At 44.0% G+C, this 23,211-nt stretch overlaps 3 protein-coding genes across 8 annotated transcripts; 1 reads left to right on the plus strand and 2 right to left on the minus strand.

The window, feature by feature from the left end:
• Positions 1–90: 90 nt before the first annotated feature.
• On the minus strand, positions 91–8,884 carry LOC133163546 (ARF GTPase-activating protein GIT2-like). Of its 3 annotated transcripts, none has more exons than XM_061293571.1 (20): positions 8,638–8,884; positions 8,051–8,184; positions 7,857–7,969; positions 7,680–7,785; positions 7,442–7,528; positions 7,209–7,339; positions 6,749–6,843; positions 6,632–6,677; positions 6,285–6,333; positions 6,132–6,204; positions 5,677–5,774; positions 5,489–5,600; positions 5,237–5,388; positions 5,005–5,160; positions 4,432–4,641; positions 4,189–4,278; positions 3,782–3,858; positions 3,547–3,705; positions 2,478–2,541; positions 91–2,354 (listed from the first exon to the last, which is right to left on the minus strand). In XM_061293571.1, exons 1-20 carry the CDS (start codon positions 8,687–8,689, stop codon positions 2,151–2,153), a joined length of 2,208 nt encoding a protein of 735 aa, XP_061149555.1. In that variant the 5' UTR covers positions 8,690–8,884; the 3' UTR covers positions 91–2,150. The 3 variants fall into 3 exon arrangements, with proteins under 3 accessions (XP_061149555.1, XP_061149554.1, XP_061149557.1); XM_061293570.1 differs by having other exon boundaries at positions 6,285–6,336; positions 8,638–8,881; XM_061293573.1 differs by lacking the exon at positions 4,189–4,278 and having other exon boundaries at positions 6,285–6,336; positions 8,638–8,879.
• Positions 8,885–11,479: 2,595 nt separating this feature from the next.
• On the plus strand, positions 11,480–18,131 carry sgsm1b (small G protein signaling modulator 1b). Its single transcript, XM_061293586.1, has 22 exons — positions 11,480–11,642; positions 11,705–11,857; positions 11,929–11,996; positions 12,060–12,202; positions 12,258–12,389; positions 12,460–12,584; positions 12,651–12,718; positions 12,779–12,942; positions 13,010–13,139; positions 13,281–13,407; positions 13,467–13,531; positions 13,606–13,751; positions 13,821–13,949; positions 14,019–14,195; positions 14,273–14,344; positions 14,803–15,906; positions 16,045–16,169; positions 16,243–16,325; positions 16,442–16,551; positions 16,612–16,708; positions 16,767–16,934; positions 17,083–18,131. The coding sequence occupies exons 1-22, from the start codon at positions 11,563–11,565 to the stop codon at positions 17,169–17,171; spliced, it is 3,555 nt and encodes a 1,184-aa protein (XP_061149570.1). The 5' UTR covers positions 11,480–11,562; the 3' UTR covers positions 17,172–18,131.
• Positions 18,132–18,343: 212 nt separating this feature from the next.
• On the minus strand, positions 18,344–22,499 carry srsf9 (serine and arginine rich splicing factor 9). 4 transcript variants are annotated; one of them, XM_061293580.1, is made up of 5 exons: positions 22,353–22,499; positions 21,262–21,441; positions 20,898–21,091; positions 19,044–19,216; positions 18,344–18,962 (listed from the first exon to the last, which is right to left on the minus strand). In XM_061293580.1, the coding sequence occupies exons 2-5, from the start codon at positions 21,417–21,419 to the stop codon at positions 18,756–18,758; spliced, it is 732 nt and encodes a 243-aa protein (XP_061149564.1). In that variant the 5' UTR covers positions 21,420–21,441; positions 22,353–22,499; the 3' UTR covers positions 18,344–18,755. The 4 variants fall into 4 exon arrangements, with proteins under 4 accessions (XP_061149564.1, XP_061149565.1, XP_061149566.1 ...); XM_061293581.1 differs by having other exon boundaries at positions 22,334–22,463; XM_061293582.1 differs by having other exon boundaries at positions 21,262–21,444; positions 22,353–22,452.
• Between the last annotated feature and the right edge of the window lie 712 nt (positions 22,500–23,211).

The raw sequence follows: 23,211 nt of genomic DNA on the forward strand, positions 1-23,211 counted from the left end.
TTATGCGACAGGTGTCAATGGAATTTTGTTCCAATTTACATACTTAATACATTTCTCATTAACCTATACACTCAAACATGACATCATTCATTAAATGAGACATTTTAAAGTTCTTTATATGTATTTCTGTATGCTATAGTTGCCCTAAAAGTAATATACACTGCTACTCACAAAACATAATTTGTAGAGATTTGTTGTTGGGTAAACTGAATTGTGAAAAAAAAAAAAAGTTTCTCCCATCTCAGAATAAATATGGTAAATTGCGGCACCCAAATACAACAGGCTGGAAAGTTGATGGCACCTGTTAAAGGCAAACATTTTATATTCATAGTTGGACACAATTGTGATTTCTTTGCATTACAGTGCATAAACAAAGCAAGATGACATTGAACGGCATCTCTTCTCTGCTGTTTGGAGACTTAATGTAACTTAGACCAACTGGGCTCCGTGGTGCCGAGGTATTCTGTTACTTTTTCCACCGCTGGCATTTCGGGACTGAAAGTGACACGTTAGATCAGAGTTGATTGAAGGGCGCATTTACCTGGATCCGAGTTTCCCAAACTAGGGCTCCAAATAGTTTGGGTTTTGCGTCGAAAACACTTCAGAGCACTTAAAGGGGACTTGAGAAAATAAACGCTGGTCATTTTTTTTTCAAGAGGTATGGCATGCACTTTCATAAATACAACAAAAGCATTTTGGATTAAATCTGATAATTACATTGATACATACATTTTTATACACAGCGGAACCTCCACAGTTGGACCAAAGTGGTGCAATTCAAGAGCAAAAGAAAAAAATCAGCTTATTTTAATTTTGGAACGGCTTGATTGTATTCCATTTTGAGAATTACTTATTACTTCAAATCAGCAAATTTGTTCAATCTAGCTATGCCAGCAACATATAGTGTCAGGCAGAACATTTCAATGATTTTCCACAAGGGGGCAGTAGACATAATGACTCTACCCTAATTGACACTTTTGTTTGGTGTGCTGTCTGACATCAAATATGCCCCTTGGCTAAATAAAGGTTGATTTGAGTTGTTTCCTACAAATTGTTATGCTTCTATAATGCTAAAATATGAACTGAATTAAGATGTTCCACTTTGGAGGTTCTGCAGCATTTGCATAACTTGATATAGATTTCACATGAGCTGCTGAGGACATCTCCCACACACACACACACAAACACACACGTGTATACACCCTCACACACTTTCAGAAGTATGGCTGTACCGAAAACACTGATGCAAGATACAGTGAACCCTGACTGATATTCACAAATTCACCTATTCACGATTTTCCCATGGAACCTAAACCGGGCTCTTTGTTGAAAAGTTCACCTATTCCCGGCCGGCTCAGTCCGTCATGCTTTAAGAAGCTTTAAGATCCCTGGATTGTTAGCAAAAGTTACAGAGAATCTTCACCGCATGTTTTCTCTCTGCTGAATATTGCAACAAGCACAAGCTAACAGTGATAATTGATAATTATTTTTTTCCTAAATTAAATCTTTATATGTCGGGATCTTAGTCTAAAACTATTCATTTTCAAAAATAAGGAATTTCTCCGCTCGTTTGTTTGCTATTCGCAAACGGACTCTTCTCTTATCCCCCACAAATAGCGAGGGTTTATCGTAGTTGCCATGGCGATTTATCCTCCTTGCTTTGTAGCAAAGGCTTGAAACTGGGGTTAGTCACAAATCCATGAAATAACGCCATTGCTATCAGTGGAATGCTAATCGCTAGCTGCTGCAGTTGTGAGGTAACTTATTCTCCATCTAAAACCAGGGGTTTGGAAACTAGGATCCGTAAACAATTCTCCATAAAAGATTGCGTTGTATCATTTTCAAAACGTCGGAAAAAATGTGACTTAACTGTCGTAAGATGAAACATTTAAAAAAAAAAGTAATTCTATTCTTTTTAACATTGACGTTTTTCACCTCTCACAAATAAGCACCTGTTCAATTCCTATGGCACATTTGGTAGTTCGGTTTACTTGCCGTTTTTCTCCGCCGGAACTGAAAGTTTGTGAACCCCTGGTCACTGTTCGTTATCAAGCTAAGAATAAATACTGTTCAATTTCCCAAGTTAAAGGAATGTAATTCTCTCGGACGTGAAATGATCGTTTTGGGGGGAGGGCTGGAGGGGATTCTGGCTAGTTGCTATTCTCTTTGGTGGTTACGGTGACGAGCTGTTTGGCGGCTTTGGCGATGTCGTAGGCGCACTGGATGACCTGTTGTGTGACCAGCTGGACGTCGGCGGCGGCGGGCGGGCACGGGCCGCGGCATTCGCCGTGCAAGCGGCTGGCGCTGGAGGTGAGCAGCGACAGGGAGCTGCGAACCGTCTCAGAGGACGGCCTCTGCCAAGGAAGAAATCCGAACCGGTCATATTGTCACGGAGGTTGGCAAAATGAGCAAGAGTCTGCACATTGTGTAGTGTTGTTTGGTAAACACATGCTATTGTTTGCGAGGTGTTGCGTTACCTTGGGAAACAGAGCGGCCATCTCCTTCACAGCCACGCAGATTTTCTCTGAACACGGGAGGAAGCTGCCCGGAGTGACACAAATATACATGCAAAGTCAGTGCTAAGGCCGTGTCATTTACTGAATGCATATAGAATTATTTATTCATGTACATATTAACATTTATTTGCATCAAATGGGATTTGTATGTTTTGTAGGTCATTCATATTTACAGTCTATTTATTTTTTTATGATCCTCCCTATAACTGAATAATGATTTTATTTATTATCATCCATTTGCCTGTTTTATTCTCGACAAGAGATTTGCATTTTCACACTGCTGCATGTGCAGTAAGTGTCGCATCAACTCCAAACAAAGGAGCTGTTTCACACAGGCCAGGGAAGACAGCGATGTCACGGCGATGGCCCCATTTTGTCTGTTACGAGTATGGCTCATGCTGTATGCATTTTCCCCCCCCCAACTTATTTAAACTGGCAGCGAATATGTACAGTTGAATAAAAATTTAAAGAAGGCTTAGTCGGACATGCATGAAATGTAGCGCACTAATGTGAAAGTGAAGACAAATGGCAGTGAGCACACGAGCTGCAATGAAAAGTTTCTTGAACAAGGTCAGCTTCTAGTCGCTGCCTGATTTGTTATTGTTACGTTCAATGATTTAAAAAAAAATAAAAAAATAGTGCACGTGCACTACGCTTCATGTGTTCCAAAGAATACAGCTGCTTGCTTCTCTTTCGCTGCATTTGCCTTGTTGCTCGGGGCGACCAGTATGAATGAGGCCCGGCCGGTCATGTCTATACCCTCAAGTCAAACATGACTATGTGCTGACCTAGAAACAACGAAGCTGTAGGATGCACACGTTAAAAAAAAAAATGGTTTCGCTTCATCTGGTGTGTTGGCCTTGGCCACTAGGGAGCGATATAATACAAGCAATCATAAGTAAAAGTTCACAAAACAATTAAGTGATTAACAAAATATTTACCGACTTATCGGAATTGATTAGTTGTCAATTAATTGTTGCACTTTAGTATTATTATTATTAAAAAAAAAAAAAACTTTGGGACGCCGTACCTTTCGTGTTTGGTCTCCTGGGCGGCCCTCAGAAGCTCCTGAATGTTCTTGGTGATCTGCTCCGTCTTACAGATGACGTCCTCCGTGCACGGAAGGGCGGCGGCGTCTTCCTCGCGCTCAGTCTCACCCTCGGCCCCCTCAAAGTTTGCCAGGGGGCCACTGAAAGCGCACAAAAGACGGGGGAGAGGAGTTTAAACTATATAGTGTCGTTGATTAGACCCAAGGAATTTCTTACCCGCTATCTTCTGGGTCACAGTGGCTCGGCGCAGTCTCACAGTTGAGCATGGGGCTGTATGCCTCCAAACTGCAGCCCTGTGGGGACACCAAGACAGTTACCATCCCGTCCAAATGAGCAAACAAAACCGCACAGTCATGCATTGTCGGGTGCAAAAAGGACGCCAAGCGAAAGGATGCGATTAGTCGATGCAAACAAATGCTGGCGTGAATAATGAATGTTTTCATCGAGGGCCAAGAAGCACATTTCAGCTTTTTTTCGGGGACATTTAGACCCTGTGGCTTTAATCAAAAGCGAGGGTGCGGACGGCAAGACAAGCCAAGCTGCTTTTAAAGAGACGCACGCCAAGTGAGAGCGCAAAAAGTGGAGGGCGGGGGTGCTTTTTGCGGAGCCCTCCGGTACTTAACCCTTCGAGATCTCTCGTCCCGTGACCAGGACAGGGAAGAGGGGAAGGATGGGAGGGAGGAAGCGGCCGTTCCCAAAGGACCCCTCCCCATCTAGAAAAGGGTCACACCAAGTTCAGCCAAGTCCAATCAAATGAATGAATGATCTCACAAAAAAAACAAAACCACCACCAGCTCCAAGCCAGGCATGTATACCGAGTCACGTCAACGGCCGAGCGGGAGCCGCAATGCCCCGGCGACGCTTACGTTGGTGGGGAAGGGGTGTAAAACGACACCGTCCTCCCGCCGAGCGGTGGCGTCGCGGTGGGGGGACTGTCTGGGGATGGAGCCCGTCTCGTACATGGACATGGCGCGCACGCCTCGGGTCTGGCGCCGGCCCGCGGGCCCCTGGACCTGGTGCGGCGCGGCGGGGGCATGCCACCGTAGCGTCGTGTTCTCCGTTTGCAGGGAGTTCAGCTGAGGGGTGACATGAGAAAGAGGGGTGTTGATCATTGAGGAAATTGCAGCCAAACCTCAAGAAAAAACATTTTGGCTATTCTAAGTGTTTATGATGTTAACAACTATAAAGTGACTTTTATATCACATGGTTCCTTTGCATTTGCCTGACCTATAATAAAATGTGAATTAATTTCATGTGGCAAAAGTCACAAAGCTGGTCTTAAAACTGCCGTGTGAATGAACCAGCAGTTAAGCAAAATAGATCTCGCTGGCTGGAGAAAAAGGAAACGGAAGCTTTAGGTGTTTCTGAGCAGCGCCGCACAGGAAATGAGACGACGACGACGACGTCCGATTCACTGAGAGGTTTGGCACTTGACTAACCTTGCCCTGCATGGCTCGCAGCTCTTCACTCAGGTGACAGTTGACTTTGAGGAGCTGTTGGATTTTGGCTTCCGAGGCGGTGAGGGCGCTTTTCACGTCCATGAACTCCTGCACCGTGATGGGTCCTCCGTCCGACAAGTCGGATGACTCGGAGCTCTGGTCAGCCAAATTCATTTGATTAGTGTTGGGAGAAAAAAAGAAAGAGAGAGAGAGAGCAGGCGGCTAGCCAAACCTTGGTCCTTCCATCAGTGCCGTTGTCCCTGCGGATGGCATCTTGGACCGGATCTTCATCCGAGGCCACGCTGTCGTAGTCGGGCTGGTCGTTGTCTTGGCTCTCGCTGCTGTGGCGACTGTTTATTCCTTGCAGGATCAGCTCCACGCTCTCTGTAGACAGAGACATTTTGTAGAGACGTACAATGGACAGTAACAGGAAAATAATTTCCTATACGCCAATCGAGTGCGACCCAAAAAAAAACGGTCGCACCTTTGGGACTGTCACAGGAATTCCCCCACTGCCGACGTTTGGCGTCTGTCAGAATATCGATGACCAAGGTAGCAAATTCATGGGCGCTAAACCTCGCCAACTTCTGACGACCCTGAGGGAGGAATTCACTAACTAACAACAATACACTTAAATTTGTATATTTTTTTTAAAATGGGGGCAGAACTTACTTGGTTTCTGGTGGAGGAGTACTCTGGGTTGACCGGCAGGAAAGGCACCACCGTGGTGTCTGTTACCAGCGTGCTGTGGTTCTGAGTGGCCAAACACACTAGAAGAAGAAAAAAAAAAAAACACACACAAAATAAATGGACGTACTTGCCACTTAAATTTATGACTATACAAATTGTCTCTGGAGCTTTTCCACCTCAGCTTTGTTCCACTCAAACAATTCAGCTAGAATTTCATTTGGCCAATTGAGGATCAAGCCGTGTGTGGGCGGGTGGGGGGTGATCATCCATTAGCGACATTAGTCGTGCTGCCTTCAAGGTCATGTTGTTGTCACAGGAAAGATGACAACGACTTGACTTCTGAAAAGTCACGGTGACTGTGCGATTTCATGTTTTTGTTCATTTTCTCTTGATGCATTAACGACTGTATAATCTTTTTTTTTTTTGCCGCATTCTACCTGCATCCGTTTCTCGTCTGTCTACTTCGTCGTAAACATCCATAGCAAGCTCCTCAAACTGATGGTTACTTAGCTGGAACAAAACAAGAAAAACAAAAAATCAAAAAATAGGTCAAACAACTTCAAAATAAGTCATAGAACAGGAGGACTTACAGACTGGAGCTTCTTTTTAGCGGCTTTTGCAAATTCGGACAAATCTAGGCTGCTTTAAAAGAGAACAAAGTAAATGAATTCAAAGCAAACAAAAAGTGTGTAACAAAAGGTCACCAAAACACGCCGGATACTTACTTATTCCTGTAGCCATCAAAAGAAGGCAGGGTCGGAAAAGTATTTGCATTAATTGCTGCAATTAATACAGTTTCTCTGATTTTATTTAAAACTAGTAACAACATTACTCCCAATTTTTTTTATCACAGCATTGACATACATGCTTAACCCGTGATTTTGGTTTCTTAACAGCCCCCCCCTCCCACCAGAGCTCCATATAAAAGTAGGAGTACCTGTCAGCCATTTGGGGAATGATGAAGTGTTGCCCAAATCTGTGATCTGCAACAACAACAATGACATCAAACTCTCAGCCACTAGACAGGAGTCACTTTGGTGCTTCTCATTCTTACCTGGTCTTCGTCCACAAAGGTAAAAGGTTAAGCGGTCAGTGAGTTCGTATTGGATCTCCACGAGACGCTCGGCCAGCTCCTGATGCCCAGCTTGTCTGCAATAACAAGTTTGGAAGACGTACAAATATTTAGGTATAGTCCTGTTTGGAGGTTTTTTTATTTTTTATTATCAGGCTGTGCAGAATTTAGGAACCCTGGCATATGTTTAAAAATAACAGAACTAATGTTCAGCTAAGCACGCTGGCCTACTGAATTATGCTTCGGTGTTACACTCATTGAATTAGTCAGCCATCATGTGACATCATCATCTTGTATCGGACAACATGCTCATGGCGGATTGCTAGTTTGATTTTTTTTTTCACCTTCTGGCTCTGGTTAGCACATTGAAATAGGAATATCATACGCATCTGTTTTTTTCTTCCCGTAAGACTGCAAATGACTCACGCTGGCTTGGCTTTACCTCGCATAGTCAATAGGAGTCTTCCCACTGGAGTCGAGAGCTCCCGGATCAGCTCCGTACACAGCCAACAGCTCGGCTTGCAACAACTGTCCCGCTTTTGCCGCTATGTGCAATGGCGTGTTTCCTTTTTCCTGTGATCCCGTGGAAGAAAAAAAAAAAAGGCATATTATTAGCAACATGATATCACCTGAAAAGGAAATGACACCAACAATCGGCTGGAGCGTCTCACTCACCGGATGGAAGAAGTTGGCCTGCGCTCCGAGGGATAAAAGTCTCAGGCAGGTCTCCAGGTTCCCTGTTCGAACGCTGGAATGCAGTTGCTGCACAGAGAGAGCCGAGTGAGTTTGGCAAGGATTGAGTTTGACTGCAGGTCAAGTTTTTTTTATTTTGTGTGGAAAATTATTAATACTGAATACAGATTCAATGCTTCAATGGGATTTTGCATGATTCAGTGGAATGTTGAATTCTTACCTTGCTAAGATCTTTGGCGGTCACGCTGTCGTCCTCCCGACAAGGCATTCGATGGACAAACGCCAACATCTGGTATTTGGCCTTAATAAACTCTGTCTTATTGGGACTGGACACAGCATATTTGATTTGATTCGGTCTTGTAGTGATCAAGAATTGACTCCTAAAACAGATACTTACTGAACACGGTCTTGAGGATTGGCTTTACGCTTGCCGCTAGTTGAGGATGAGGGGTCCAGAAGGCTGTGCTCCCATATCGAATTGGCTCCATTGCCGTAAAGTGTCTGCACCATCTAAAAAAAAAAAAACATTAAATGCTCTATTAATGTGTGAGATTGGACAACAGCTACACAAGGCGGTAACACCAGAGTCACCTGAAACTGGGAAGGGGGCCACACAGAGTGGGTCAGATGTCGGACTTGGGAGCTGTGTCGTCCCAGTCCTCGATGGATGCTGCAGCACTCATCGCAGATCAACACGCCTCGGTTGACCGAAGCCCAGCGAGGTTCTGCAAAACACACATGAAGTAGAAACTCAAGTATATGGATACGGTATATCAACATTGAACTTAAATTGTCATGGATAATGCGGATAAACAAATAAGACAGTTAAACAGTTCGTTCCATGGATGGTTAATTCATCCCTCCTTCATCTAGAGCATTAAAACGTCTTAGTTTCACCTCACTAACTCATCGAAGATTACACAGTAGATGTTACTCGTAAAAATATCGCGAGAAATGGAAAAGTTCGTAACATCTCGCGCAGAAACGCACGTAAAAACACTACCAAGAACACAGTTAGACCACAAGCGTAACACTGAAAAAAAATGTCTCTACAATGAGCTAACTAGCAAACTGGATCACGATAGTAGTGTATTAAAGACGAACAATACAGTTTATAACGTTGTGTTAAAGGCTAGCGGGTTAGCACGGTAGCTGAGCAGTTAGCTTGTTTGACTTACCCGGAGCGCTGCAGTCCGCGCAGACCTCTTTGCTTCGCACTCGCTTTGACATCCCCTTTTAGATGCTTATTCTATTATACAAACAAAACAGAAGAATAGTTGGCGATCGTTAGTGAGCCAGTCGAGCAGCAGTCGATAATGGCTGATGGGGGAAAAAAAGCAACAACTCTCTCTTGCCCATCTGCCCTGCCTACTGTTGAACAAAGATGAGATGGGAGCGTTCCGTTTCTCTCTACCGCCTCCTTGTTCGCTTCCTCGGTCACTTCCTCGATGTTCACTTAACCTACTTATAATTGAAACCGTAGCAAGGACATTTAGAATTAACAAGTAAATTGGACTTTAATTAGTAGTTCTCACATCGTGGTACTTGAGTTTAATTCGTGCTGTGACAAAGTATCTGAAATCAACTCCTCCTGAAATGAATATTAGTGCTGTACAGAGGAGCTGAGAAGTTTAAGGAACCCATATATTCTTGAGTCCCATTTTTATTATCATCACCATCTTGCACTGGCTGTGGTTGCCCAATAAATTCTAAAACAATACTGAGAACTGATGGGCTTGTTGCAGTTGCGTGGCATCCCCGCGCCACTTCATTAGGAAAATTGCAACGACTCTCCTTAATGAGACTGCACGAGCATCTTCTTAACCCCCAATCCGTGCATGCTGCAAAACAACCCCCCCGCGCGCGCGCGCTGCACGACCGCTTATCGGGGGTGTACTGTAGCTTTAAAGGGGTGTTGGTCGACGGAGAGGTAGCACATAGGTTTAATTTAGTCGCAAAGGAACACGGAGTACGCTTTTTATTTTTTTGGGACAGTGTTGACCTCTAAGAAAGCGTGTGCAACCTGCAGCCATGGGAGGTAAGCCTTATTTTTATTATGCATCGAAGATGATCATTGCCTAAATGTACACGCATGCTGTATTGATTGTTGATCTGTCGTGACAGAAGAGGAGACTCGTCAGAAATTGCTGCGCAGTGTGAAAAAAGAGGTGCGTTGTGGTTTTTATTGGCTTGATGTCAACGTTTTATTATCACCTAAATCGAGAAGATAATTAAGAATGCACACCGTTCAATAGCTGTGATGGTGATGATGCTGGTGATGACGACGGTGCTGATGATGCGCGCACACACAGGCGCGCGCGCGTGCACACCATTTTCCATTTCGATTCTATTGCCATGTAAATGATGGTGGCTTTTCTGTTCTTAGTCTGTTTTGCATTGAAACGACAGCAGACTAATCAGCTCAGTGTTGATTCCTCATATATAGATAGATGGGAGAGAGAGAGAGAGCAAGAGGGAAAACATGGCTTTTTTTTTTTTTTTCTTTTCAAGTGAGAAAGCACGATACTTCCCCCTCACCTGTGACTCATTGCATCTCAAACATACGTACGAGGAGGGGCTGCTTTTTTTTTTTGCATTTTATATACCATACATGGATATAACAATTTTGGGTGGGGGTCAACATGGTCAACATGCCCAAAAATGCTATTTACTATATTTTAATGTATTTAATGCCACCAAAAAGTCTCAAATGTATGTGCATCGACCCCCCGCCCCCACACACACATGATATAGAACATATATTTTCCCCTGAATTTTTTTTTATAGAAACAGTAATAACACAAATAAAATGTGAATATAACATCATAATTTATTGCTGCAGTATAATTCATTGTGCTGCTCCATCTGATGTGGCCTATTAGTCATGTTTAATTTATAACGGTATCTGTCTACATGTGTTGCTCCACTGTTTGTATACAAATATCAATTGCTTTGATGCTTCAGCAACCAGCTATGCTAGCTGTTAACATGTCAATAGCATTTTCCATAAATTATTTGATTTAAATGTTTGGTCTGGAACTAACTCAACGTAAACTTGGAGTGGCATGAAACAAAATACACTAATATAAAGTTGAATACATACTGTACCTTTTATGAATGCTTTGAGGGTTCTAGTCAGGATTTGCACAGCCGAATCCTCCGACTTGCCGCATGAAAACATTGTGGCTATAACTTGAGGCGCTTGTCAAGGTCAGAATAATGCCCATCATTGGTTTCTCCATTTTGAAAACGATATGAACGCTGCATACTGGAAAGCTGTAAGAGCTTGCTTTGATGGAGCCGCAGTGGCTTGAGGGCCATGAATGAGCGTTGATGTTTCTCTCCCGCAGGTGAAACAGATCATGGAGGAGGCGGTGACGAGGAAATTTGTGCACGCCGACAGCAGCCACATCGTCTCGTTCTGTGGTAGACAAGTTTGCATATTTTCATGGAACATTCTCACGACAGGATGGCAATGGAAAAAGCATCCTCACCGTTACGGCCGGGTCCTATTACACAATACGCGCACTCGGCAGCTTTTAACCCTCTCGGGTATTTTTTGTTAGGTTGAATGTGTAATTACTTACGCTCTGTGACAATTCATTAAAATAGCGCTGCCAGTTCAACTACACATGCACTAAATGCCTTACAAGCACTTAAGCACTTTTCCGTTAAATAACTGAGGTTCTTTCGCAAAAGGTGGGCCAGACAAGAATTTTGTACAATAGTCGAATAACACCCCTCGGAGGTGTTAATGCTAACCAGGTGTGAGGTGTGTGTGTTTGTGTGTGTGTGTGAATTCACGTCTCTCATATCCTAGCAACAGTGTTTTGGTTCATTGTGCCACCTGTGCTTCCCTTTCACTTGCAGTTAAGAAATCACATTGCATCTAATACTGCAGCATCTTGACTTAGTTTGTTCTGTGACCAAGCGTGGAATTTAATTTAAATATGAGGGTCTAGATTTTTTTTTTTGGGTCAAGGAACCACTGCAGTGATCAAATTGTGTCTGTGTGTGTAGCTGTGGTGGAAGCCTGTGTGCTGCACGGGTTAAAGCGGCGTATCGCGGGACTGCTGTGCAGCAACAAAGTGGCAGCGCTCTTCATGAAAGTGGCCAAAAGCTTCACGCCCGCAGAGCAACTTTGTCACAAGGTCCAAGAGCTGGAGCAACTTATGGAAAACAGGTGAACAAAGCCGTATGAGTGGCAATGAACGCATGGCGCTGATACCTTAACGTGTCTTCCAGCAAACAGAACAATTCCTCGCAGGGCATTGAGCGAAGTCGCCGGTCCAAGTTGAACAACCTTCCGCCTCAGGCACTCAAACACTTGTGGATCCGAACGGCTCTTCTGGAGAAGCTCCTGGACAAGATCATACTGTATTTAGTGGAGAACTCCAGGTATCAATATGCAAACGTACCCGTGACGCATCACAATGATCCAGCAATTTTTAATTTTTTGCTCCTCATAGTATCTTTTATGAGAAAGAAGCCATGTTGATGGATCCTGTGGATGGACAAATTCTTGCCTCACTTTTGGGTAACGATAGTCGACGTTATACAGCAAACAGACATTTTTGTGACACGTTCTTTGACCTTACAGTCGGCCCCTGTGCTTTGGAGTACACCCTAGTGAAGACCGCTGACCATTTCTGGACAGACCCGTCAGCCGACGAGCTGGTACAGAGGCACCGCATCCACAGTGGCCATTGTCGACAGGACTCACCCTCCAGGAGGCCTGCCCTGGTTAGTTAGCAATTCACTCAGTTCCACTTAAGCGTCTAATCCTCCTTTTAAATAGATTCAAAAGAGGCAGTCCAGTGGCAGCATGGACGATCGCCCTTTGGTGTGGGCGAGAGAGTATGTGGAATCGCTTCACCAGAACTCCAGAACCACATTGCTGTTTGGAAAGAACAACGTCCTGGTGCAGCCGGTATGTCGGCCTACCCGCGATCGCATGAGCTCCAGCATGAGACCTCCATGTTGCTACTGTGCCTCTCCAGAGGGACGACATGGAGGCCATTCCGGGCTACCTCTCGCTGCATCAAACGGGAGAGCTGATGACACTAAAATGGACGCCCAATCAGCTAATGAATGGCAATGTGGGGGAGCTGGATTCTGAGAAGAGGTAAGGTCTAACAGTGGGTTGGTCCAATAAAGACTAAAGATTTCCTACCCCCCCCGACACACACAGTGTCTACTGGGATTTCGCCATGACGATTCGCTTGGAGGAGATTGTATACCTCCACTGTCACCAGCAAGGTAATTGATTTTTCATCTTCTAGTGTTAATCGACGTTAACTTTAGGACCTTGCATCCCAGTGAACAGTGGTGGAACCCTCGTGCTGGTGAGCCAGGATGGCATCCAGAGACCCCCTTTGCACTTCCCCAAAGGCGGCCACCTGCTCCAGTTTCTCACCTGCTTGGAGACGGGCCTTCTTCCTCACGGCCAGCTGGACCCACCGCTTTGGAATCAGAGGGGGAAGGTCGGCCATTAGTGACTACTTCTTGGATGTCGTGTACATGGATGAAATAGTTTCTTTTCATACATAGGGAAAGGTTTTCCCCAAATTGCGCAGGAGGAGCCCGCACAGCTCATGCGACTCGGTGTCTGATAAAGAGGACGAAGAGGCAACGGATTACGTGTTTCGGATCCTCTTTCCTGGGATTCAAATGGAGTTCAGTGAGTTTCCAGAATCGAGTAACTGAGTAACTCGAAATTAATGTCTAGGAGACACAGATGGCCACTGAATCACGAGCTACTTTGTATCTTTTGGCAGAAATGTATGGACAACTGTTCACTCATGTCTGCTGTTCTTTGCAGTGCCTTTAGAGTTGATGGACCAGGGTATGAACATGTGGCAACCAACACCCAGGACGTCCTCTGGTTCCTCCTGCTCACAGACAGGATCATCCGATAGCTCTCTGCCCAGTGGCTGCAGTCAAGAAAGGTGACCAGTTCCTCCTATCCAAATAAAGTTCTTATAGTGAATCTCATGTCATTGACCAGGGCTCCTTTGAAACTCCTCTGTGACACCATGAAGTACCAGATCATCTCCCGTGCATTTTATGGCTGTGAGTGCAAATTTTACTCGGATCTTATTGACTACAACAGTTCTCATAGCAGGGTTTTTTTTTTTCAACTCCAGGGCTGGCGTACTGTCGTCACCTGTCCACGGTTCGCACCCACCTCTCCGCTCTGGTCAACACCACCATAGTCTTCCCTGATGTGCCCTCGAATGCACAGGGGGGTCTCTCTGCTGACGTCTGGGCCAGGTTTCTCCAGGACAGTTCTGTAAGAGTTACAGGACACAACGAAAATGGGTGAAGTGGGATCACAAAAAAAATCTGAATTTAATTTCAGGCCTTTGAAGAGCTGGAGATATACAGGTTGGTCTATTTTGGAGGCGTGGCACCTTCTCTACGCAAGGAAGTCTGGCCCTTCCTGTTAGGACATTACCGTTTCACAATGACTGAGAAAAGCAGGCTGGAGGTATTTGTATCTTTGAGTTTTCAAAATGTCATGGATGCTGCATTTTTTTAATATTTGTCTGCGGTTCAGATTGATGAGCAGATGCGGCTCATGTACGAGCAGACCATGAAAGAATGGCAAGGCTGCGAGGCCATTGTCCAACAGAGGGAGCGTGAGAAACACGCAGAGGCCCTCGCCAGGTGTTTGTCCGGCAACAGTGTTGAACAAGCGCCAGTGGTGGAGCGGGACTCGACCATTAGCACAGATGTAAGTTGACACGAGAGGAACCCAACAGTGACCTTGGAACTTTTCTGACAACATTTGTTTTTGTCTTATCACCCTAGTCATCACTATGCAGCAGCTCGGATCCACAGAATACGCAGTCACAGAGTGACTCAAGCAGTAATGGTGTACCGGTAAGATTTAAATGCCGCACAAGGGTGCGTTACTTTCAGGAAGCTATATTTAAGACTTACGTCCAACATTACCGCAGCCATTTTCAGAAATGGGAGCTAACAAAAGATTTAATTTCACACTTGATTGTCCAGGCAGGCACTCCAGAGACTTAGTATTTGGATTTAATACAAGCCATCAGATTTGTTTAGCTACACTGCCTATTAAAGGCCGTTCTAAAGCTCCCATCCAGGACAATTACCGGAACTTGGGAATGACTTTCGGATATTAGCAGAGCAGTTTCTTCAGTTCAATAAATGACAACCATAGTAATAACCATTAGGATTAGTACATGGGGACAAATTTGTAACTTGAGCACTGACGTCTGATGCATAATTTCTTAACGGTCCGTATTTGAACATTTGCCTTGTTCAATTAGCATTTCGGGTTAGCATTGAGTCATTCACCTTTCTTCCATTAGGTTTTTGCATCAGTTGAAACTACGGATCCCACAAGGCCTGAAGGAGGTCAAATAGAGCACAACGGTCCAGTAAAGGACATCTCAGCCGGTCCTTCCAGGTCCAGCAACTTATCCAAAGTGGATGTGACGAAACCACCACCATCAGCCTGCGATAGCTACCTTCTTTTAACTGAGCTAGCTAATTCATCAGGATCCTCACAGGAGTCGGTGAAGCCATCGGACGTCTTGACTGAGGAAACTACAGCTGAATCACTGCCAGACACGGTCAATGTACTTGAGTCGGTGCCAAAGGACAGTCTCTTAGGAAGTGACAAGATGGATAGGAATGAAGCTGCTGGGATAATTGAGCTCTCAGAATCGGAGGAAAAAGCTGAAAACACAAAGACCGCAAATGCGATCATTGACGCGAGAGTCCCACCAGACACTACTAATGTCATACGTCTGGAAAAGGAGATTCAGAATAAGTATTTCCAAGCGCCACCACTCGGACAAACTCTTCAAGCACAAAATGGAAGAGATCAAGAAAAGGATTCTTCTGAAATGAATGATATTGCAACAATCGGCAGAGATCCGGAAAGTTTGGAAAAAGAAGAAATGATTAACAACCTGCGCTCGCAATTGTTGACTGCCTGTCTCTTAGAGGTAGACAATGCTGAGTTGGCAGATTCAGGATTGTCCGAAGCCAGGAATGTGTCTGGCGTATCAAACTCACCAGTCAGGCAAGTACTTGACGCTCTACAGTCGGCATCCCGCGGGAGCCTTTTGCTATCGTCCCATCCCAGGCAGTCCTCGGATTCTGAGGACTCTCCCTCTGCCCTGGAGATGGAGGACATCCCTGTCGGGGTGGCCTGCCTGAATGTCGAGGAATTGAACACAAGGCCCTTGACTAACCTAGCCGCCCCGCCAGCGTATCTGGCTCGGAGAGCCAAGCTGGCACGCGAGGACCTTGTCCTAGACATCGCTTGCAACACCAGTCCTGAGGACACTGACGCAGGATTGTCTGAAGACGAGCCTGATGTGGAAAACGAGTTAACCGCACCAGAGTCCTCCGAGGTGGTCACGGAGTCCAAACAGGAGGCCTCCACAGCTCAACAAATATACTCTGTAAGTTTGAACCATTTACATTACATCATGCAATTGGAGACACACATTGCAATCCGCCATTTTGGATTATACACGATGGTTCCACTGCTCTTTAATAAACTAAACCTGGTGACTTTTTTTTTTTTAACCCATTGACAGCAAGAAATCATGGATATGTACCTAATCAACTTGCATCGTATTGACAAAGACGTCAGACGATGTGACCGCACATACTGGTACTTCACTCAAGAAAACCTGGATAAGTTGAGGAATATCATGTGCAGGTAACAAAGACCGCAACTTTAGATTGAATTTTTTTTTTTTGCAATTGTCTTTACTCGCTTAACTGCTTTGTAGCTACGTGTGGCAACACTTGGACATAGGTTACGTCCAGGGCATGTGCGACATACTGGCTCCCCTGCTGGTGATTCTGGATGACGGTCAGTGTTTTTTTTTCTAATAGTTATTACGCTCGTAGCATTTAGTCGTCCAACCTTGTTGGAAGTTAGAGGTTCAATCTTGGAATCACTTGCTTTGGCTGAACTAATGTTCGTAGAGGTGATGGCGTTCAGCTGCTTCACAGAGCTGATGAAAAGGATGAACCAGAACTTTCCACACGGGGGCGCTATGGATTCTCACTTTGCCAGCATGCGTTCGCTCATTCAGGTAAGACGCATTTTAAGTTAAAGCGTGTAGGATTTGTGCTCATTTCTTGATGGACACTAGATCCTGGACTGTGAGCTGTTTGAGTTGATGCAGCAGAACGGTGACTACACTCACTTTTACTTCTGCTACCGATGGTTCCTGCTGGACTTCAAAAGAGGTAACGTCAACGTAACTTTTGACGTTGTCCTTGAGCTGACCAAGGTTTGTCTATCCAGAAATGGTGTACGATGACGTTTTCTCGGTGTGGGAGACCATCTGGTCGGCAGCGTACACCACCTCTGAGCATTTTGTGCTTTTCATCGCACTGGCGCTGGTGGAAACGTACAGGGACATCATTCTGGAGAACAACATGGACTTCACTGACATCATCAAATTTTTCAATGGTAATATCTTATGAGTTGAGCAAGTAGGTATGCTTGGAGTAAATTCTTTTGAATGACAATTAGCATTTTATTAGGGTTATAAATATTTCTTTTTTTTATATTTGGTATTATTTATACCCCCCACCCCCCAACCTTTCTGTCTTCTCAGAAATGGCCGAGCGACACGACATCCCACGGGTCATGACGATGGCTCGGGACTTGGTCCACAAAGTCCAGACGCTCATCGAAAACAAGTAATTCCGGACTCGATAGTTCTTTTGTCATTTTCTTTCGAATAACACGACAGAACAAAAACGGGGTAAAATTGCAGTAAGAGTCTTAAGTGGTTAAACTTGATTGTCAGTTCAAAAACTTTCAGTTGCTCCTATCTCGAGTGAGGCAGACGATAAAGGCCAGTATATTGATTTTTTTCGTGTTATTGTTCACATTGTGAATGTACCCTTGTTGAAACAGCTTCAGGATGTTAATTTTGCCTTAAATGTTGCCATTCTTTTCAGGGATACGGTTTCATTTTTAAGTCATACCTTACTAATGTCTTGTGCTGCTTTGTTGGGTTTCAGGATACCTAAAAGAAACAAACACGGAAAGTCTTGAGTTTGTACATTATCCTTGGTGCTTTCAATTTTTCTTTAAGGCTTTTAAATCAGAAGCACACATCTTTCTGTGTTGGTACTGCTTATCTGCAAAAACATCATTCCACAATTCATTTGAAGGATTGCCCACCAGGCTTTTAACCATATCAAATATGATAGATTCAGGTGTCCACATTAGGGTCTGGGTAGATTACACAACATTAATTGTAAGTTGTTTCAAAACATTTCATGCCAGATAAATATTGCTGCTTAGACTAACCGGTCAATGCTCTCCCAAAGTATTTCAGTGGCTCCCAATTAGTTCCAAAGCTTGTTTGGTGTCATCAATGTTTCATGATCATTGCTTATGTGTTCCGCCAAAGCGCCCCAGTGTTGTGAATTGCTGTGCTCCTTCTGTCAAAATTGCTGGATACAATGTGAGACCCATTGTACAAAGCTAGCACATTTATTAAATGCAATACAATGTCGATATATGGGCTTCACCTGATCATGAACAAAGCTGAGAAAAAAGAAATCCATTGGAGACAAATTTTATTTTTTCTTTCTGTCTTGAAAATGTTACTTGTTAGAATTTATTTATTGTGAATTAAAATATTCTATTTTGCATTTTGTGTGCCTTGTTTTGCTGGTTGAATGGTAACTATGGCCTTCAATGAAAGGAGAATCTTTTGCTCAGGTACTGCACATGAGGAAGCTGATTAAATTTTAATCCAGTGGCATTTTAAATTCAACGTTTCCGGGACAAATTTGCCAAAGGTCGAGCCACATGACATCGACAAAGTAAAATTAAGTTTTGATTTAATGACAAAGTCACAGTAGGGTAAATTAAGATTTTATTTGAAGACAAAAGATTCACACAAAATGATAATTTCACCTACTTCAAACACATAAAAAAACAATACGGCATGCACTGTCAAAAATTGAAAGGTTTGACCAATTTGTACTAAATCAGAATTTTAACATCAGATTCTTCATGAAAACAGTTTGATAAGGTAAAGCTGCAGAACTGTTTGATGCTTTAACAGTGCGAAAACTGATGTCAACATTTACTATGGATCAAAACTCCACAAGACGCGAGAGTTCTAAAATTAAACAAAGAAAATGAAAGGGACTAGCCACGGAATGTATGCAGCAAGAAACAACGAGTCTTACGATGGCAGCGGCGGTAAAAAAAACCATCAAAATCAAAAGAGAATTCTCCTTGATTTCCTCAACGAATCCTGGGCCTTTAGCGGTAGTGACGAGGCGGTGGGCTGTGGTTGGAGGATCTCCTAGGTGGACTATGGCGTGACATGCGTGGAGGGGACTGGTAGCGAGGCGGCGGCGATCCTCGGTAGGGCGGGGAAAAGCGGCCTCTGGATCTGGAGCGGGACCGCGAGCGACCCCAGTTGGGGGTACCCCTATCCTCGTAGACGCGGATGTAAGCGGTCTCACCCTGCAAACGAGGACAACAGTGAATGTGTGCTCCAGTGGCTGAGGCCGGAGGGGGCGGCGTATCACGGGGTCTTCCACTCACTTGGTGAGAACGGAACTCTGTGCGATCCAGTCGGCGTAATGCATAATCCATATCCTCTCGGCGGAGGAATTCCACCACGCCCTCACCGTCCCGCTGTACGTCGGCAAAGCAGACATCGCCTGCCTCGCGCATGTGATCTTTCAGATCCTGCCAACTGCCACTTGGTGGTAATCCTGAGATGGCAAACACTGATTATGAAACTAAAAAAGTCTAAAAGAAGAACTTCCAACTCAACTGCATTTGGGGGCGTTTGTCTACTCAAGTGAAGCCCTACAAGAATGCTGACTAACCCTTGAAACGACCAAATTATCAACAGGACTGAACTTCGACATTTTGGGACAACTGTAAAGACCTAAACTACAAAGGGTTAAAAGCTGAGCTTGATAAGGATAAAGTTAAGACCTACCAGTCACTGGTATGGTGATTATGCAGATTTCAGTAACTCTGGCCAACGTGAACTCCATTTAAGTCACCTTGACCTTCCGGTCTGCCACACAACTTCCTTCAATCTGCCATCAGTTAGACCTGCCTTTGATTTGAGCATTGGTCTACTAGTCCCTGTATTTTGGTCTGCCATGAGAGTGATTGCCTAAAAGGTGTGACTCCCAACAAGTGCCTTCATTCTGCAGCCCGCCTTGAGAAACGTCAAGGACTGCAATCCACTTTTCTACTTGTCCCCTTGAGCTGCAGTCCGCCATCAGGGAAGAAAACCATTTCCTAAGACTTTGTTCGCTCATGTTTTTAGTGGGCCCTTTGTCTTTCAGTCCGCAAGTTTTAGGATCTACTTATGATTCATGACGTCCAGCTTCTTCTGATGTCCTCTCTACAAAAGAAAGTCAAATACCCACACAAAATATAGGACACTATTCTTATAAAAGAAGATTCCCAGGAGTCTCTTCGGCCCACCGTTGACGCAACGGTCCGCGTATGATTTATGACATCTTCTACTCGTGCCGTTGTCCTCCAGTCCGCCAAGGAGGAATTATCTGACTACAACCCTGGACATCCATCCACCTGTCCCTTCCTTCTGACCATCTCCCTATGTAAGCGAGACTATCTGGCTGCAGTATACAAATCAGACGATCTTGAGTGAATGAAAAACACCTGCTGATAACGGCATGTTCTTCTTTATACCGGGCTCATGCTTCAGTCCATCTTTAGCAACCGTGACTATGACTTGTGAAATCTATCGAACCTTTGTCCTCCAGTCCGCCATTAAGGACCAAGGAAATCTGCATCTGAGTAGGGTGACAAATCGCTATACGTCCACATTCCTTAAAGTCCTTTCCTCCTCCAGTCCGCCATGAACGAGCAAGCAAGAAGGATGTGTTTATGATTTAAGGGTTTCTCTAAGTCCCTTCACACTGAAGTCCGCCATGGGAGCAAGAACCATCCGTCTCTGAATGTCCACTTTTCTACCAGTCCTTTTGTCCTGCGGTCCGCCATAAAAGAATACTTGACAGTGACTGTAAATCCACTTTCCTCTTATGCCGCCTTGAATGAAAGAAAGAAAAATATCTGCCAGTGACCTTGGATGTCCCTTTTTGACCTTCCGCCTGACTACGACTTTTGACGTCCGAATCCTTGATTGCTATCGTCCCGTCCGCCTTTGAAGGCCAAGGGGGAACACACTGCCAACAATTCTTGCCTTGCATCCTACTCGTCCCTTAGTCAGTCGGTCCGCCATTAGATAAGAGTTCCTGCAATTGCTGACTTCTAACCACAAGTCCCATTTCCTGTTGTCCGCCATGGCAGGGCAAGAGACACCTGAGACTCTGCAAGTCCACTTCCTAGAGGTCCACTTGACATCCAAGGGCTACTAGTAATGGGCTAGAACTGTAGATGTCCACCTACCGGTCACTACAACACGGAATTCAGACCTCCGTGTTGGGGGTCCAAATCTTCCTCTGGGTCCTCCTCCTCTATCACCACCGCCACCACCACCTCCCATTGGATTAAATTTACTAGAGGATCGAGGATACTCCACACGCAGTTTGGAGTCTCCATATCCATATCCATTCCTTCCATAGACCGCATCATCTGCATCCCTAAGAGAAGAGAGCACAGAACTCTTTACCTAGGTGGGCCGGTTGCCGACTGTTGAGGATCCACTTCCTGTTGGGAGTCACTTGAGGTGCTAGTATTAAAAAAAAAAAAAAAAAAAAAAAAAAAAAAGAAACCCAATGAGGATGAAGCTGGATCCATCCCCAAAACTCACCGTGGGTCTTCAAATCGGATAAAAGCAAATGGGATAGTGCCTCGGTTGTTCTTCAATTCAATCTCACGGATTTTTCCATATTTGTAGAAGAGATCCTCGATGTCCCTCTCCTGGACGTCCATAGGAAGATTCCCGACATAGATCCGACCCTCGGACATGGTGAAGGAAAAAGATGCACTGCTGCTGACACAGAGAGGAAATGGAGGGCACCTGTTGACTTTAAATTTACTTATTAACTTTGTAGCAGTAGTTGCTATCCTAATGCGAGGCCAGTCCTTCCATTTCTAATTTTAGTCACAGATTATTAAAAATAAATAAAACAAGGCTTTGTGTGATTAGATAAAGTGCTCAGTACAAGGGGGATAATTCAGACCTGAAAGTTTTAAAACACAGCACTTCACTTGAGACTATTAGTGATTATGGGTTATGTTAATGAATTTAAATTGACTCACCAGTTTTCCTGGTTTGGGTAAAGAGTGAATAATAATCATTTAATCATTAACTATCAATACATAAACTGTTAAACCACAAAATGGCCCAAAGTTCAAAGTTAATTACAAGTAACAGTAACTGAGAACACAATCATTAAAAGCATTAAAAGGTAATGAGTCTTGGGTGGGGCGATGTCAGGAATTACAGCAGGAGTGACAAATGTAGCATTTACAAATTTAACGTGAAATGAATAAAATGCAAGAAGAAACGGAGACGTGGTAAATGTTTGACTGGGTGCTCAACAAACGTGCCTATGGCCGACACGTTCACAAAAAGAAGTCGGCCTAGCAAGGCTCCAGGCGTGGCTTACAAATAAACTCAAGATCGCGTCGCTTTGTGCTAAATGTAGCCTCACATTTCAAAATGAGCGCATAATATCGAAATAGGAAAACGTCCGAAAATAACACAATAAAAGCAAATGGCGAGGTGCGAGTGCAGGCCCGGTATTGTTCGTGTCACTGCTTTTTTTTTTTTTATTATTCGACCTAGCGTCTTACTGGAGTAACGAGAGAACCTACCAATTCGTACAGCGTTAGTTCACACAATAATAAAATATTTTTTTTATATGTTGAGTAAATACCGTTTAGAATGAACCCCACCTTTTACGATTTGACGCGTTTCCGTGTCAGGTAGCTAGTTAGCAGCCTTGACTAGCACGAGAGCGTCACTGACTTCTTCTACGGTTCTTTTCAAGCGCAAATGAGAAGGGACCGCTCTTCTTCTACAGCTCATATCCGGTGGATGGACGTCAACGCTCTCGCAGTGCTGCCACCCTCGTAAGGGGCGGCTTTTCTTTTAAAAAACGGAGAGTGCTGTATCAAAACGACACATTTTACTATTTAGTTAATCGTTTGATTATTGGTATAAAATACCAGTAGCGCCAAAAATACGAACACAATAAACCCCTTGCTGACTTGCCACGACAGATAAAATATTTTGCATAAATTTCCCTTTTATTAATTTATTAACTTTGTAACTTAGTGTTACTACAACACCTTTAGATTTAATATTAGTTTTGTTTTTATTTATTTGCATTTCTTTATTTCTTTCTAACCCCGCGATCAGGATATAAATAGTAGTGAAATAGATGACTGAATTATAATATTTACCCGAGTTTACTATCTTACGCTGCTGCAATCTAGTAGTTTTGATTTCTCCTGTGGGAACTGCTAACTTTATTTTCTATTTTGACTTCATTCATCTATTTTAATTACAGATGTTATTTTTGTTTGAGACAGTCAAATTAATTGGCATGTTTAACTAAGGTTTTATTCAGGAAAAAAAACAACATTAGTCCACTATGTACTACTTGCTGATGTCATATAACACCGAAGGGTAAACGTGTGTATAAAGTTTTACTTTTTGACGTCATTTGAAGCTTTGGTTATTTTTAAGAGGGTGGGAGGGATGTTGCCATGACATAACATGTCCGACCATGAAGGGACCACCCCCATTTTG

This window comes from Syngnathus typhle, linkage group LG12 (genome assembly GCF_033458585.1).
Source record: "Syngnathus typhle isolate RoL2023-S1 ecotype Sweden linkage group LG12, RoL_Styp_1.0, whole genome shotgun sequence".
NCBI classification, from domain to species: Eukaryota; Metazoa; Chordata; class Actinopteri; order Syngnathiformes; family Syngnathidae; genus Syngnathus; species Syngnathus typhle.

Coding starts and splice junctions, on each gene's coding strand:
- LOC133163546 (XM_061293570.1), bottom strand. CDS start 8,689: ATGTCAAAGCGAGTGCGAAGCAAAGAGGTCTGCGCGGACTGCAGCGCT. Junction 5,161..5,236: donor GCACTGATGGAAGGACCAAG/GTTTGGCTAGCC, acceptor TTGGCTGACCAG/AGCTCCGAGTCATCCGACTT. Junction 4,642..5,004: donor TGCGAGCCATGCAGGGCAAG/GTTAGTCAAGTG, acceptor GTCACCCCTCAG/CTGAACTCCCTGCAAACGGA.
- sgsm1b (XM_061293586.1), top strand. CDS start 11,563: ATGAAAGTGGCCAAAAGCTTCACGCCCGCAGAGCAACTTTGTCACAAG. Junction 11,858..11,928: donor TATTTAGTGGAGAACTCCAG/GTATCAATATGC, acceptor TGCTCCTCATAG/TATCTTTTATGAGAAAGAAG. Junction 14,345..14,802: donor CAAGCAGTAATGGTGTACCG/GTAAGATTTAAA, acceptor TTCTTCCATTAG/GTTTTTGCATCAGTTGAAAC.
- srsf9 (XM_061293580.1), bottom strand. CDS start 21,419: ATGTCCGAGGGTCGGATCTATGTCGGGAATCTTCCTATGGACGTCCAG. Junction 21,092..21,261: donor ATCCGATTTGAAGACCCACG/GTGAGTTTTGGG, acceptor CTCTTCTCTTAG/GGATGCAGATGATGCGGTCT. Junction 18,963..19,043: donor CAGAGTTCCGTTCTCACCAA/GTGAGTGGAAGA, acceptor CCTCGTTTGCAG/GGTGAGACCGCTTACATCCG.